The following is a 17,419-nucleotide window of genomic DNA, read 5'->3' as shown; positions in this document are numbered from 1 at the left end:
TTGTATATATTTAAAATATAAAACTTTCTAACTTGCTGTATACACACATAGACACACACATACATCATGATATCACTACAATCAAGCTAAATAACATATCACCTCTACATAGCTACCATTTTGTGTGTATGTTGAAAAGATTTAAGATCTAACCTCTTCAAAAATTTCAAGTGTATAATCATATATTGCTAACCATCCTCACCATGCTGTACATTAGATATCTATAACTTATTAATTTTGCATAGTGGAGTGGTAACTTTGTAACCTTTGATCAACATCACCTCATTTCTCCCTCCTCTAATTCCTGGCAACCACCATTATACTCTCTGTTCTATGAGTTTGGCTATTTTAGTTTCCACATATAAGTGAGATCATGCAGTATTTCTCTTTCTGTTTCTTGATTATTTCATTTAGCATAAAGTCCTCCAGCCCCACCCATGTTGTTGCAAATGACAAGATTTCTTTCTTTTTTTAAGGCTGAATAATATTCCAGTGTGCATGTGTGCATGTGTGTGTATCACATTTTCTTTATCCATTCATTTGTCATAACACATTTAGGTTTTTTCCCCATATCTTGGCTACTGTGAATAATGCTGCAAATGAACATGAGAGTGAAGATCTCATTGAGATAGTGATACCATTTCCTTTGGATATATACCCAGAAATGGGATTACTGGATCATATGGTAAATCTATTTTTAATTTTTTGAGGAAGTACCATATTGTTTTCCATAATGGCTGTACTAATTTTCATTCCTACCAGCAATGTGCCAGAGTTCCCTTTCCTCAACATCCTCACCAACAATTGCTATATTTTGTCTTTGATAATAGCCATCCTGATAGGTGTGAGGTCATATCTCATTGTGGTTTTAATTTGCATTTCCCTGATTATTATGTTGAGCACCTTTTCATATACCTCTTAGTCATTTGAATTTCTTCCTTTGAAAAGTGTCTATTTAAGTCATTTGCATGTTTTTTAATCAGGTTATTTGCATTTTTGGTATTGAATTGTATGAGTTCATCATATATTTTGGCTTTGACCTCCTGTCAATATGTGGTGTTTGCAAATATTTTTTTTTTCCCCATTCAGTAGATTGCCTTTTCACTTTGTTGATTGTTTACTTTGCTGTGCAGAAGCTTTTTAGTTTGATGTAATCCCACTGGTCTATTTTTGCTTTTGTTGCCTGTGCTTTTGGGGATACATTGAAAAATTTTTGCCAAGACCAACATCAAGAATGTTTTTCCCTATATTTGCTTATAGGGCTTTTATGATATCAGGTCTTATGTTTAAGTCTTTAATCCATTTTCATTTGATTTCTTTATGGTATGAGATAGGGACTCAATTTCATTCGTTTCATTTAGAGAAGACTCTTTTCCCCATTGTGTGTTCTTGGCATCCTTGTCAAAGATCAGTTGACCATAAATGCACAGGTTTATTTCTGGGTTCTCTATTGTGTTGCATCAGTCTGTATGTCTGTTTTTTTCCCAGCACCATACTGTTTTGATTACCATAACTTTGTAATATAGTTTGAAGTCAGGAAGTGTGATGCTTCCAGCTTTATTCTTCTTGCTCAAGATTGCTTTGGCTCTTCTTGCTTTATTACTGAATTATCTTCATGATTTCCTAAAATACCTGGCAAAGAACTCTGCAACTTTGTTTAGTGCCAACGATTATGAAGTGGTTCCTCCTGAGTACCATTGGAAAGCTGTGTGAGGCACTTATACTCACTCATGTTTGTATCTCTGTAAACACATTTTGTTTCTTAGTCCTTCTTTTGTACAAATGATGTACTTTGGAAATGTTAGTGTATAACAGAAGTGATGTTTGTTTTCTGTTTGATTTTAAACAGAAAATAAAAGGGGTTACAGCTCCTTTTTTCTTTTTTTTTTTCATTTCAAAGTTGCTACCAGTGTATTCAATGATGGACGACAGAGAGACGTACTGTAGGGTGTTTTATTGCTTAGTTGACAAAGCTGCTTTTGAATGCTGGTGGTTCTATTCCTTTGACACTACGCACTTTTATAATATGTGTTAATGCTATATGACAAAATGCTCTGATTCCTAGTGCCAAAGGTTCAATTCAGTGTGTATAACTGAACACACTCGTCCATTTGTGCTCCCCCGTTTTTTTTATGATGCTTACACTAAAGAGCCCATCCTTTGCAAGTCATCCATGTTGTTCCTTAGGCGTTTTATCTTTGCTCATATTGTCAAAGAATGGTGGCTTGTTTCATAGTTTTTGTATTTGTGTCTAATGCACGTTTTTAACATTATAGAAGCAATGCATTGTGTAGCTAGTTTTCTGGAAAAGTCAATCTTTTAGGAATTGTTTTTCAGATCTTCAATACATTTTTTCTTTAAATTTCAGGAAAAAAAAGATTGCTTTGGCTCTTTAATGGTTCTATATGTCCATTTACATGTAAAACGTAAAGAGACAAGCTCAAACCAAAAGAATTTGTCAAAAGAATGAGTATGGAATTTAAAAGTCTGATGGAAACAGAGTTTTAAAGTTTGACATAAATATATTACTGGGCTCCTTATTAAATATTACTTAAGGCCACTAAGACCAAAATAAATATATACAATGCTGAGTCATCAGTGAAAGAATTTGTATCAGAGATATTGACTTGAAAATATTAGGTGAATTTTCGGCAAAGATGGTTGCTCAGCTATTAATTTCCAGTAGCACCATTGTATGCTAGTGGTGGTATGAAATATTAACTCATAGAACAAATAAAGCTAGTGTAGTATCTTCCAGTATAACTTGACTTGTACTTGTGCAATTTACACATGATGTACATGTGAAGGAAGGTGTTTGTTTCTTTGTTTTTGGTCTTCACTGGCAACAAATAAAACTAATTCTGACCTACATAAAATTCTGAAAGATTACATTGTCAATAGATATGGTCTTAAACTAAAGTTTTGCATAGTTGTATTTTCTGATACTGAACCTCTAATGACAAGAAAACGTGCTTAATGATTCTCTAGATTAAAGAGGTTGCACTAGAATATAAATCACTTCTTCCTTCATGGAGAAAGTATCACTATGAAAAATGCTTTTAGTAGTTGAACTAAACATAGTTCTTAATGACATAGTAGAAATTGTGAATTATATATGTCTAATGCATTACCCCTTGGATATTATTGTCTTTTTTATGTGATAATATGGTTGTGGATCTTAACAATGGTTGTGCTCTATGGTTATCAGAAAGAAATGATCTGTTGAATATTTCAACTATAGAAAAAACTCACACTGTTTCTGCAAGATTTGAAACCAGTTTGATCTCAAATTTTAAAGATATGAATTAGCCAGACTTATTTGTCTGATATGTTCAGTATTTTTAGTGATTTTAATATATTCATTCAAAGAAGGAATGTAAGGTGTTTTTCATGAACAAAGGTCAAGAACAAAAGTTAGATGTTTGGATGAACAGAGTATCTACAAACTGTTATGTCATATATGATTTAACAATTATCAATAGTTGGTGATAATTTTGATATTGAATGTCTGTGAAAAGTTAGCACCAAAATCTTACATATTTGTATCTAATTTAAAAATTTAAATTAATTAATTAATTAATTTGGTTGCACCGGGTCCTAGTTGCAGCGGGTGGGCTCCTCAGTTGCAGCTTGCTGACTTCTTACTTGCGGCACGTGGGCTCCTTAGTTGCAGCACATGGGCTTCTTAGTTGCGGCATGCACGTGGGATCTAGTTCCCTGGTCAGGGATTGAACCCAGGCCCCCTGCATTGGGAGCGCAGAGTCTTAACCACTGCACCACCAGGGAAGTACCTCAATTTTATTTTCTGTCAAAAGAACATTCATGCATAGGAAATTTATGGATCCAGATCTATTTGTTTCATCAAATATAAGTTCAAGTTAACTGTAATTTTACACAACACATTTTGGAACTGGCTACTGATGAAAGGATTAAAGGTCAATTTTGAAAATACATCACTTTCTTCATTTCCTATGGAAGTTAAGACTGAATATCCTGAGCTGGCTGAAATTGCTTTAAAATAGCTTCTAAAAAATTCATGTAAATATTGCCTGTGAGATTGGTTTTTATTTAAATAAAACAACAGAGAAAGAGTTTTAAACATACATTATCCTCTGAGGCAGCATTATCCTCTGGAGACAAGATTAGATGAGCTAACAAGCAAGGAGCATATTAAAACCTTTAATAGCTACAAGAACACTGTTCTTTCAAAACAATCATGTAAGTGTTTCTTACTGGGAATTGCTATTTTGCTCAATTGTACTGTAACCGCAAAAAACCATACATTGTGAACAAAATAGCAATTAACTGTATTAATCACTTATATGCCCAATTTCAGTAAGTAAGTACAGTTCTCTAATTTTTTTCTCTTTTTTATGTTGTATTTGTACTTACTGAATTTATTAAAATTAATTTTATATGTGAATTTAATAATGTTGGCTTTGTTGTTTTGAGGATTTTTTATCATTCCATTTTCTAGTAATGCATTTTATATTTTGTATAATTATTGGTCTTGGAAGGGTTGAACATTTAAAAAATTGGTCCTTAGACAAAAGTGGTTAAGGAATTTCACTAGAGGGTTTGGTGACTATGTGGCTATAGGTGGAGCCATTTGGGAGATAAAGGAAGAGTAACATTTTTGAGCCTCATAACTGAGAAAATAAAGCTCCTTGGACTGAAACAGGGGCAGCTGGAAGAGGAGCTGACTTGTGGAGAGAGACATTTGGTTGAATTTGGACCTTTAGATTGTAAGATGATGATAGAAAATTCAGATACAAGGGTCTAGCAGGAGATTGGAGAGATGAGACTGAAGCTCACATCATGGAAAAGATAAGCACAAGGAATCATTTGCACAGATGTTGTAGTTGAGTCATGGAAATGGCAAGACATTCAAAAGAATGAATGTCCTATGAGAACTGAACATGCAGATTTTATCACACAGTGACTTTCAATAAAATTGGTTTACACTTTCCACAAATATTATTATTCCCCCAACTGATTTAAAGTTTCCTAATGTTGTACAGGAGAAAAGAACCAAGTGTGGTGATGATGATGATGATAATAATGATAATAATATAATGATATAATTATAAAACAATGATGATAAATCCTTATGTTCCAAGCACAGTTTTTGTTTTGTTTTGTTTTTTAACATCTTTATTGGAGTATAATTGCTTTACAATGGTGTGTTAGTTTCTGCTTTATAACAAAGTAAATCAGCTATACATATATCTCCACATCTCCTCCCTCTTGCATCTCCCTCCCACCCTCCCTATCCCACCCCTCTAGGTGGTCACAAAGCACCAAGCTGATCTCCCTGTCCAAGAACAGTTTTTATCACATAAGAAAGTTAAGGTGCAGAGGAGAGAGGCTAACTAACTTGCTGAAGTTCACTTAAATAACATGAGATCGAGTTGAGGTTTGAATTCAGGTAGTTTGGTTTCAGAGCTTGTATTCTTAGCCATTTACCACTAAGGACTAATGATGCTGAGGTGAGCCTTGTTCAGACTCATTAACACTTAGCCAGGCAATGTCTTGGGAGCGTATGTGTCTCCCAGGAAAAACACAAAACCGTTGGGAAAAAAAAAAAAAAAAAACCACTTCTCTTTCCCAAAGTCTCCTCTGAGGGGTATACATCAATGCCTCTCAACCTGAGATGCATTGAAATCCCACCGGGGATCTTGATAAATTGTAGAATTTGACCCAGCACGTCTGCAGTGAAATCTGCAATTCTGCATTTTTAACAAGCTCCCAGTACTGTTCCTGACCATGCTCTGAGGAGAAAGGGTCTGGAAAGTCAGGAGGCAGATGAAGAAGTGAGAAATCCGCCATAGTGTTTTCAGATAAATTATGTTCAGGAGTTGCTTCTAGAGGAGCAGGCTGTAGCTCAAAGTATTAAAGGAATACCCTTTTAACAGCTTCTCATCTCATTTAGAATAAGACCTAGACTTCTGTCCGTGGCTTTACGGCCTACCTACATGACGTCGTTGTATCTCCCAGACCTCTCTGATCTCAACATCTGGTCTTGACTTCTCCTAGCCCCTCTAGCAATCTCTCTGCTTATAGCAGGCAGTATCCACTCCTGACCTTGCTATTCGTGTGTTTTGTTTATTTGTTTGTTATCGTTTTTCCCCCAGCACTATGCTCTTACCAAGGTCATCTGAATGTGAACTCCTTGAGAATACAGGCCTTATCTGCCCAGTGCCTAGAACAGTGTCTGACACAGCATAGGCACCCAATAAATGTTCGTTAAACAAACCAATAGGTTTTATTTGCCTGTGCTCTATAAAAAAATTTCTTACTGTTTTATAGAGAATAAATAGATCTGGAGATCAGAAAACAGAAATGGCAGATCAAACCTAAAAAGTTGATGCTAAGTGAGTATTAACTAATTTATTTTAAATATCTGAAAAGTAAGCAGGAAACTTGGCTCCCATTTGAGGAATGCTTTTATAATTTTGAAAACAAAATTTTATTTTGATACATTATTTGTCCATTAATGCATCTAGGCTCTCTTTTTCTAGTCCCTTTTGGGTTTGTAGACAACATAAGGTTGTGGTTAGGAGCAGGATAATTGAGTTTAAATTTCAGTCCTTTATAAACTACAAGATTGCATAGTTTACCTTGTCTAAGTTTAGTTTCCTCATCTGTAAAATGGGGGTGACAATGGTAGCAGGCTTATAGGACTGTGGAGAGGATTAATTGAGGTAAAGCAAATAAAACACAGCGCTTGGCATGGTGCATGTGCTCACTGAACATGGGCTAATTATTGTCAGAACTCTACCTCTGCTTGTAAGGCTAGGCCAAGATGTCAAACTGCCCCTCCCTTTACTGGAACGCCTGTGTTCTCATCTAAAACTTCAGATGGTTATTTCCATTCTCAGCTTACACTTCATATGAGCTTAGTTACCGTGTGTGTGTTCCTATCTGTCTCCCAGTCAGCCCAGCATTTTCACACAACAGAGAAGATGCTTGTTAAGCCAGGGGTTTCTAACTATGCCTGTTTATTTTCCTACTAAAGTAGAATAATTGTGGGCTCTCTTTTTTTTGAGGAGGGGAAAATAAAAGATAGAATTTTCCTGGTTCTCTCTTTTTTATTCTGTGGTAGGACAAGTTATACCTCCCACCCCCTTTTTGGGGAGAAGATTCTGCTTTTGTTATTTTTGGTGAGGCAGAGATGGAAAGGTGAAATAATGAAATAGTGTTTAACTATACAAGATGATAATTAACAAGAGAAGGTCTGTATTTTAAGAGACTCTTTATTTTGAGGGACCTGAGAGACCTGAAACTTTATCACCCCAGCTCCAAAGAGAGCCACCCAGCTGGATCCTACTGGCCTGGGGTGCTGGGGGCAGGAGGCAGGAAGACATAAGAGGACGAGGGTCTCCCCTGCTAGCAGAGGTGGACTGTATATATGCTGGAAAGGTGATGGAGAAAGTAGACTTGTGCACACCTTTCTGGACCTGTCTGGTTCAACTCATCAGATTAAGTTAGAAGAATGAGGCTGGCATCTAGTGGCAACAACAGGTACTAGCACAGAGCACACATGGCAAAGGAGAGAGGAGTTCTTTACTTTTCATTTCCCCAGCCTCAAGTAAAATAATGACTTCATCTCCCTGTATTAATCAAGATCTTTCAGCTACAAGTGACAGATTATAGACCAGATCAAGCAAAAAAAGAAAAGGAAATTTATTGAACGATGTAATGTGAACAATGGGATGGAGTGAGAATTAGGTATACTGCAATTGGGGGTTAGACGATGAGCACTCTCTCCCTTTCTCTCACAAACGTGCTTGTTCCCCAAAGCTCTTGGCTCTTCTTCTCTCCTTCTGTTAGCATGTGGACCTTTTTCTCTTCTACTGAAGGTGGGCTTCATTTATGAATATGAGGTAGAAATTCTCAAACAACTGTGTGCATGTGTGGAGGGGATATTTTCTCTTTTGTTCATGTCTTTAAGTGAGATTAGTGGGGCAGGGTCTGACCTTGCAGATAAGCCTGCAATTTGGGATAAACTGAATTCAGGGGAGTGTTCATAAGCACGTTTGATAACAGACCTCAGCCCCAAGCAAACTGAAAGCTGACTTGAAACAATCAGTACCCAGAGATGAATATCTACCACCTTTTTCAGTATGGTGTTTATTTCTAATAAATGCGATACTCAGTTCTCCATTAGTCTTCTTTTGTTTCCAATTTTGTTCCAAATTTGGGTGCAGCATGGAGTTGTGTTATTTATTTATTATACACCCTCAAATTCCAAAAGAAATAATTTTCAGAATTAAGTAGTGAAAAGAATAAGCAAGTATATAGTACTCTGTTACCCATTAATCACATTTTCCGTATTTATCAAATTTAATATGAGGACCGAATTCCCTAAAGAAAAGAGAAGAAAAAAGAGATTAGTATCATAAGGAAAGGGGGCCTTGCTTCACATCCTTTCTCTTCCAAATGAAGTCCTGAGAAAAGGAGCTGCTTCTACAATTCCCTTTACCTCCATCTCTTTTCATGGCCACCACAGTTGGCACATTCCCCACCATGTCTTGATTATTCAAAAATTGCTCTGTGAAGTTTTTCAGTAGAGAGTCTTTCATTCCCCAACCCATTCCCATTTTAATACCTTTCCATTCAGTGTAGCAATGTCAAATTTTTCTACCAAGAAGTTAAAAGATAACCATAGCAATAATGCTATGCATAATAATTCACATAATTCACACTCTTTACTCAAATTTTCACTAGGTTTACACTGCCCATAGACTACAGCCTATTCCCCTTACTTTAGGATTTATGTTTCCCAGAAGACTAGCCTCTGCCTAACTTTCCACCCTTATTTATTACTGTCCTTTAAATACCTGACATTCCTTTCAACACTATTTTTATCTTCCTTATTTCCCTAAAGACATTGCTGTTTCTCAGTTCCATGTGTTTTCCCAAGCAGTGAGCCCTGTGTAAATTGCCCATTCTATTTTCTTTTGCACTTTTTCTTTTTTTAAACCTCTCAACATAGTATTAGCTTTTTAAAAAAATATATTATTTATTTATTTATCTGGTTGCTCCGGGTCTTCATTGCAGCAGGCGGGCTCCTTAATTGTAGCTCGCCGTCTCCTTAGTTGTGGCTTGTGGGCTCCTTAGTTGTGGCACATGGGCTCCTTAGTTGTGGCATGCGAACTCTTATTAGTTGCAACATGCATGTAGGATCTAGTTCCTTGACCAGGGATCTAACCTGCGCTCTGTGCATTGGGAGCACAGAGTCTTATCCACTGCGCCACCAGTCCCTGCACTTTTTCTTTAAGAATACTTTAACTGCCTCATGACAAAGGAGGCAAGAATATACAACAGCAAAAAGACATTCTCTTCAATAAGTGGTGCTGGGAAAACTGGACAGCTACATGTAAAGGAATGAAATTAGAACATTCTCTAACACCATATATAAAAATAAACTCAAAATGTATCAAAGACCTAATTATAAGGCCAGACACTATAAAACTCTTAGAGGAAAACATAGGCAGAACACTCTTTGACATAAATGGCACCAATATCTTTTTTGATCCACCTCCTAGAGTAATGAAAATATAAACCAAAATAAACAAATGAGACCTAATTGAACTTAAAGCCTTCTGCACAGCAAAGGAAACCATAAACAAAATGAAAAGACAACCTAAGGACTGGGAGAAAATATTTGCAAACGATGAGACCAACAAGGATTAATTTCCAGAATATGCAAACAGCTCATCAGCTTAATATCAAAAAAAAAGACAAACAACCCAATCAGGAAATGGGCAGAAGACCTAAATAGACATTTCTCCAAAGAAGACATACAGATGGCCAACAGGCACATGAAAAGATGTTCCACATCACTAATTATTAGAGAAATGCAAATCAGAACTACAATGAGGTTATACAATGAGGTATCACCTCACACCAGTCAGAATGGCCATCATTAAAAACTCTATAAATAATAAATGCTGGAGAGAGTGTGGAGAAAAGGGAACCCTTCTACACCATTGGTGGGAATGTAAATTGGTGCAGCCACAATGGAGAACAGTATGGAGGTTCCTTAAAAAACTAAAAACAGAGTTACCGTATGATCCTACAATCCCACTCCTGGGCATATATCTGGATCAAACTCTAATTTGAAAAGATACATGCACCCCAATGCTAATAGCAGTATTAGCCAAGACATGGAAGCAACCTAAATGTCCATCAACAGATGAATGGATAAAGAAGATATGGTGTGTGTGTGTGTGTGTGTGTGTGTGTGTGTGTGTGTGTGTGTAATGGAATATTACTCAGCCATAAAAAAGAATGAAATAATGCCATTTGCAGCAATATGGATGGACCTAGAGATTATCATATTAAGTGAGGTAAGTCAGAAAAAGACAAATGTCATATGATATCATGTATATGTGGAACCTTAAAAAAGGATACAAATGAACTTATTTACAAAACAGAAATAGACTCATAGACATAGAAAACAAACATAGGGTTATCAAAGGCGATAGCAAGTTGGGGGGATAAATTAGGAGTTTGGGATTAACATATACATACTACTGTATATAAAATAGATAAACAACAAGGACCTACTGTATAGCACAGGGAACTATACTCAGTATCTTGTAATGACCTATAATAGAAAAGAATCTGAAAAAGAATATATATATTGCCTGCACTCCATTTGGATGGGGAACTGCTACTAGATAACTGTTGCTTATTTCTTGAATGTGAAATCCTAGCTTACTATTAATATAATGTTTGATTTTTTAAAAATAAATTGGAAATCTATATTTTTAGGTAAAATCTGATTTTTGAAATACTGTCAACCATAAAAACTTACTCAAATACTATTCTGGTTAAACAGAACCAATACTGTTTTCTGTTATCATGAATTTTCTTATGTAATATATTCTTTTTGCCACATAAGACCACAAACTTATGAAGAGTCTGGGATCTGTTTCATACAACTCTATTTTCTTGGTAGTTATTATGAGGGCCCTACACTGAGTAGGCTTGGGGGATTCCTTTAAGGATAATGACTGATTTTTTTTCAATTCTGGGCAAGACACACACTCTTAAGTTTTCTGTTTTTCAAGGGATTTACATTGTTCATAAATGGCGGATATCTCTCAGAATTGTGAGTCCAGTTTCTCAGGATTTTTCTTCAAAACACTAGCTAAGAGCAGAGACAGAAGAATTACTCTTATGCCTCCATTACTCAAAAGAGCATAATGACTATTCTTGTTGCCCTGAGATCCAGAAATGGCATGAAGGCCACGTTTATACATGCAAGTCACAGTGAGAATTAAAACAAATATACAGGCAACGGTACCATCCCTGCCACTGGCATTAGCGTTCTCTGTGTTCCAGAAATAGATATGTTTGATAAGAACTACGTTCATAATGGCTCCAATGAGAGAACCATTTTTTTCTTTTTTAATCAGCAGAGGCTCCTTATTTATACTTTGATTGAGAAAAAACAGCTAGTGTTCATAGTATATCTGGCAGACTTACAGGATAGAAAAGGAAAGGAAGAAAGAAAGAAAGGAGAGAGAATGAGAGTGAGAGGGTGAGAGAGTGCCAGAACAGATCAGAGGCATGCTCATAGAGCTTTTGAGACTTTCTCAAGTCTCCTAGATGAGGCTGAAAAAAATCTCAGAACCATCTTTGAGAAGCCATTTGGTTGTAGCATAGTGGAAAATCAAGTCCCCAGTGTAATTCTGCATCAACCTATGCTGATTTTCAGAAGCCCAGGCCATTGTGGGTGGGTCCTTCTTAGGCTGCTCATTTTAATGGTGTGCATCCAGATACCAGACAGTGTGAAGAAGGCTTATGTGGAAGAGCTAAGAAGACACTTCCCAATGTCTTTTGCCTAATTAGCCCTGCCTGAGAAAATGACAACAACCACATTTGGAAGGAATGATTATGTAGTTTAATCATTCTACATAGTCTGCTAATATTCATGAATTCTCATTCATCTTTCTTTGAAGTCAATGGGAGATACTTGGTTAATTCACATTTTTCAGTTCCCATTCTTTTCCTTTAAAGTCATCCTTTGAGTGTAGTACTTGCTCTGAAGATGAGCAAGTATTACCTTTATTGAACTAGTTTCTACACCTCGTTTCCTTCAGTGCTCAGAAATAATTGCGGTGGCATGCTAATGTGATGCCAGAAGTCCATGAAGATTCTTCTCAAAGGAAGATATGCATTAAAGAGTTAGCTCAGCAGACTTCAGATGCTCAAATCAGCTCAGAGGAAGTAATCTCTACACCCTTGGGATATTCTGGCTGATAAGAGTAACTTTGTAACCTAGGGCCATAGGTCATGCCAGATAATTTACCCTGAGGTGAATGCCTGTTTCTGTTCACCTGTGGTGCTGAGCCACTCTGTATCAGTTTAACTCCTAGGGGGAGGGGGCTGGAGACTAAGTAAGTAGTTGTCAATCATGTAGGTGCTGCATGTCCCCAGTAAAAACCCTGGACACCAAAGCTTTGGTGGGCTTCCCAGGTTTTCAATACTTTATATAAGTTATGACACATAGCTGGGAGAATTTAAGCACTGCCTGTGTGACTCCCCTGGGAGAGGACAACTGGAAGCTTGTGCCTGATCTCCTAGACACCACCCTATGAGTTTTCTGCCTTTGCTGATTTTATTCTGTATCCTTTCATTGTAATAAACTGTTAGCATGCATATAACAGCTTTTCTGAGTTCTGTCAGTCCTACTAGGGAATCATCAAACCTGAGGGTACTCCTGGAGACTCCCAACAGAGAGGATCTCATAGGTCATGGAAGAGTTACTGACAAGACACGACAAGGCTGATTTGTAAAAACAATTTCAAATAGAACTAAAATAGATCACAAGGAATATTATTTTTTAATCTAAATTTCCCATTGAATTTATTTGAAAGGCAAAAAATATTAAAAGTTGACAGTGAAATTTTTTCCACGTAAGACCACATAATCACTTTGTTACTTACGTGTATCTACACCTGTATTTATGTCTGTGTCTGTATGTCTGTATCAGTATCTATATTTACTTCTTCCAGGCAGCAATATGGGTGCTACTCATAGGGATGTCACTGTGACTTGTTAAAGAAAATTTAATTTTTTTAAAAATGAATTTCTATTTATTGCTTGAATATAATCTATAGACTATCTACTAATATGATCTCTGTACAGTTATGCCAAAATATCATGTAAGCTTTTCTTTCTTTTTTTTTAAATGAGTCAACTTTGAATGTTAACTAACTTTTTAAAAAAGACTTTTCTCTTTACCATGTACGTAGTCTGTCCCCAGTCTTTTGTGAACAATAGAGGCTATATAAAAAAAAAAAAAATCCCATGCATCAGCAAATCCAGTTCCTTGCTAAAATTATTGGAAATTTCTGTGAAGAAATATAGAGAAAAAATAATGGTATTTTATTTTGAACTTACCACTGATCAACACAAAGGAAACACTCATTCTTGTAAGTGTGGCCATTTGTAGCACAAACATATGCTGTCACCTCAGGACAGTTTGCTTCATAAAGAGGATCCAGTGGGTAGTACATTTTACATGGGGGCTGCAAACATCATAAAATATCATATGAATAGCAACTGATAGATTTTCCTTCATCTATTCCTGGCCTGTCACTTCTGCCCCACATAGAAATAATATCAAATGTTACTAGTCAATTGATCTTTTTGCAAGATTTCCTCTCCTCTGGGCTTTGGTCAGGCAAGTTTTTTTCTGACTACAATATCCTCACTCATTCATCATTTGCTAGTCATAAGCAGTATAATAACTCCGCTTAAATCCCAAATGCAAAGTTTTCACTTAAACTTGGAGTCCCAATGCCAATAACTCATTATAAGAAGTTTGTGAGTAGAGATAGTTATGTGTCTCTGAACTCCTAGAAGATAAGGGCTTAAATGTAGTTTTTAAGAGTGAGGGTTCTGTATTGAGACTGGGATTAAATTCTGTATATACCATTGTTAAACTCTGTGGCCTTGGACAATTGACAGGTATTAATTCATTTAATGTTCAGAGATGCATCTTACTATTATAATGCTTGTGCTACATGGGAGTAAATCTAAGCCTGAAGAGGTTAAGATACACACCCAAAGTCACATAGAAAACTTCCATTCTACTTAACCACTATGAAGTTTTAGGTCTCTCATGTCAAGAGAGTGATCAGATTAAAATCAGAATTCAGAACTTAGAAATTTAAATTTACCATAGGCCATTTAGAATAGTCATGTGGTTTGAAGATTTCTGCAAATAAAGTACAGACACAATAGGTTAAAAGAAACAGTTCTCCATGGAGTTTGATTTCACTCACTGAAGTTACTGACTGAACAAAGAAATGTAATGCAATTACTCATTTGCACAAAGTATACAAAATAATTTGTGACAGCAAAATTTGTGGGTGGTATTCCTTTGTTAACTACTTCATCCATTTATTTATTCTCTCCTTCTTTTCACAGTCCTGACTTCATTTATAAATTTGCTGTGTCATTGAGGAAAGAGTAAAAACCATTTGGGGTTGTATGCTTAACTTGCAAACCGTGTTATTTTCATTAAGTTACTTTTGTTGGCTTTAGTTTCCTCGTCACGACAATTAGGATAAGTATATGCATTTTAAAGATTGTTGTAAAAATTAAAAGTAATATAGTAAATAAAGGATTAGGCCAGTTCCTACCAAGATGCTGAACTAAAGAGGATACTAAGAATGATGACAAGAAAACTTAGGAGTTCCTTGGCTCTGGAGAGACTGACGGATATGGTGAACTGATTTGTGCGAGGGGTGCTGGTGTTGCTTAGGGATAGAGGATGACCAGCTGGCTATGGGAGAATAAAATAAGAAAAGACCTATTGAAGTTTTGCCCTGTCTCTCACTGTTAGGTGATATTTAAAATATCCAAGAAAATTCTAGCGTTCCAAAAGTTAGAATTTACAAAGTTAGAAAAGTTATATGATTTTAAAATCTTCACATAAAGGAAACAACAAGCCTCCCAACCTCTCCAGGAATAGACTGTGCTGTTTACATATGCACTCTTTCAGAGAATAAAAAAGATGGAATGCTCTTCTCTCATTCTAAAAAGCCAGAATATTTTCATAACAAAAGCAGCTGGATATAGTTATGAGAAAAGAAAAATAAAAGCCTTCATCTAGTAAAAGTAAAGTAATATATATATACTGCATACCATATATAAGAACAAACTTCAAATGGATCTGGATCTGAACATAAAAAACAAAACCATACAAAGATCAAAATATAACACAACCGAGTTGCTCTTTAATCTTAATACATGAAAGACTTTCTGATAATGACTCATTAATCTCTGTGCAGTAACAGAAAGGACTGATACATTTTATTACATCCAAATAAAAATAACTTTTTCATGACAAAATATAAACGTAAACTAAAAAAGATATCTGAAAAACTGGAAAAAATATTTGCAACACATATCATAGATAAAGGGCTAATATACCTGATATATAAAGAATACTTTAAAATTGAGGGGAAAAAAAACCCCAATTGCTGAATGAGTTATATACATGGACCTACAACTCATACACACACACAAAACCCAGAAGATATGGAAATGACCCTTGAATTTGTGAAGGATATTCAAATGCAGTATGATAAGAAAAATGCTAATGAAAACTATATTGAAATACCATCTACTACTGGTGGGAATGCAAGTTGGCACAGCTTTTATGAAGTGAAATTTGGCAACGTTGAACAAAACTGCTTTGCATTCACATTCAATCACAATTCAAGGAATCTACCCTGAAGATAAACTTCCAACAATAGAAAAATACATATGCATAAGATTATTTATTGCAGCATTGTTTTTAATTGCAAAATATTGGACACAAACTAATGCCCGTACACCTAAGACTGGTTGAATAAACTTTGGTACATCCATCCAAAAAAGTCTTATGCTGTCGTATAAAAGAATGAGGAAATCCCTGTGAACTGATATGTACTGATTTTCAGGACATTCTTAAATTGGGAAAAGCAGGATGCAAATAGGTACCTAAAATAAGATTGGTTACATAAAAGATGAGGGTGGGACTGCAGTGGAAGGAAAAGGGTATGGAAGCAGTGACACATCTTTGAACCTAAACTTTTGTTCATTTTGGTTTATTTTGTTTCACTTGTCATGTTCAAAATAATTTTAAATTGCTATCCAATAGCAATCCCTTTCCAATAGTGATACCCAATTGATACCCAATTTGCATTATCAAGCCCAAAGCCCTATGTTTCAGCAAAACTTTACCCATCCAGTCACAAATGACTCTCTCTCTCTCCTGCAAGTAAAAGAAAAACAGATGTTTCTCTCCCAAGACATATGCTTACCTGAAAAAACAATCTGTGCCAAAGTGGAGGATACCAGGAAAAATATGGTCATGCAGGGAAAGGCAGCCATTTGATCTCATCTAACGTCCTGCTTTGGTGAGGCCTGTGAAAATGCTCAAGATAGTTTATTCATAATCTCTTGCACAACTGGCTTTCCAAACGTGAGAGAATCCACTACTCTGAATTGGTGCCATTCCCATGAACTTGGCCATGGTGGTTCCAAACTGGCCTGGTCTCTAGGGATTCAGACCTAAGAAGGCTCTTCTGCTCTAAAGAGGGAAAGAAAACCATAAAAATAACTTTTTTTTTTCCCCCTGCCAGCACCCATTGTACAGTCACTGTTTCGGCTTGGAAGAGGAATTAGCCTCAGGGCTCTCACCAGGGCTGACCCCAGGCATGTTACGTATAAATAGGTTCATCCTACGATATATCATCTAAACTGAGACACTCATGTTAGTGAATATGGACACTTTAAGAATTCATAAGAATTCTGAGAATACAGGTGTGAACTGAGGACTATGCTGCACTATCAGGGATGTGTCACTTTATAATACACATTGTTTGATTTCCTGGGATAGACCAGTTTCTCCCACATGGAAGTCCTCCATTTCCTAAGTAAGTTTCTTCTTCCAGGCCAGTTACATGTGCTCAAATACAAAGAATAGATCGAAAATGGAATTGTTGGTCTGGGGTCATAAAAATGATGTATACCTTTCCTGATACACAAATCAGGATAATTGATTTTTATCATTTTTATGATTCATAAATAGGTACACATGATTTTGATGACACTGGTAAGTTCAAATTCTAGCTTCAACATTTCTTAGAAGTATGAGCCTCAGAAAAAGCATGAACGTCACAGGATACTGAGAATATCAACTGATATTAATATAAGTAGAGTTTAACTATATTAAATTACCAATTTCTTTAGCCAAACTCTTCTTTTGTAAGAATGGAAATATTTGGCCCAGAGAGAAGATACTTTCCAAGTCATTTACTCAGCTTCCCATGCCCTACTCTACTCATTCTGTCTCTTCTCCAAATTGCAGCTGGTGGGCACGTAGAGAAATAAGGGAGAACCATAT

At 36.1% G+C, this 17,419-nt stretch overlaps 2 protein-coding genes across 2 annotated transcripts in view; one reads left to right on the top strand and one right to left on the bottom strand.

Moving 5' to 3' along the window:
• LOC118893553 (seminal plasma acrosin inhibitor A1-like) overlaps positions 1 to 17,419 on the top strand; it is a 148,352-nt gene that overhangs the window by 104,994 nt on the left and 25,939 nt on the right. The gene's annotated exons all lie outside the window — the stretch shown is intronic.
• SPINK13 (serine peptidase inhibitor Kazal type 13) lies at positions 8,319 to 16,404 on the bottom strand. The gene is made up of 5 exons (XM_036847292.1): positions 16,335 to 16,404; positions 15,189 to 15,205; positions 14,202 to 14,318; positions 13,420 to 13,547; positions 8,319 to 8,367 (listed from the first exon to the last, which is right to left on the bottom strand). Exons 1-5 carry the CDS (start codon positions 16,402 to 16,404, stop codon positions 8,319 to 8,321), a joined length of 381 nt encoding a protein of 126 aa, XP_036703187.1.

This window comes from Balaenoptera musculus, chromosome 3, assembly GCF_009873245.2.
Source record: "Balaenoptera musculus isolate JJ_BM4_2016_0621 chromosome 3, mBalMus1.pri.v3, whole genome shotgun sequence".
In the NCBI taxonomy this organism is placed as follows: Eukaryota; Metazoa; Chordata; class Mammalia; order Artiodactyla; family Balaenopteridae; genus Balaenoptera; species Balaenoptera musculus.
The sequence above is the reverse complement of the archived record's forward strand: the minus strand, read 5'-3'. Positions and strand labels throughout refer to the sequence as shown.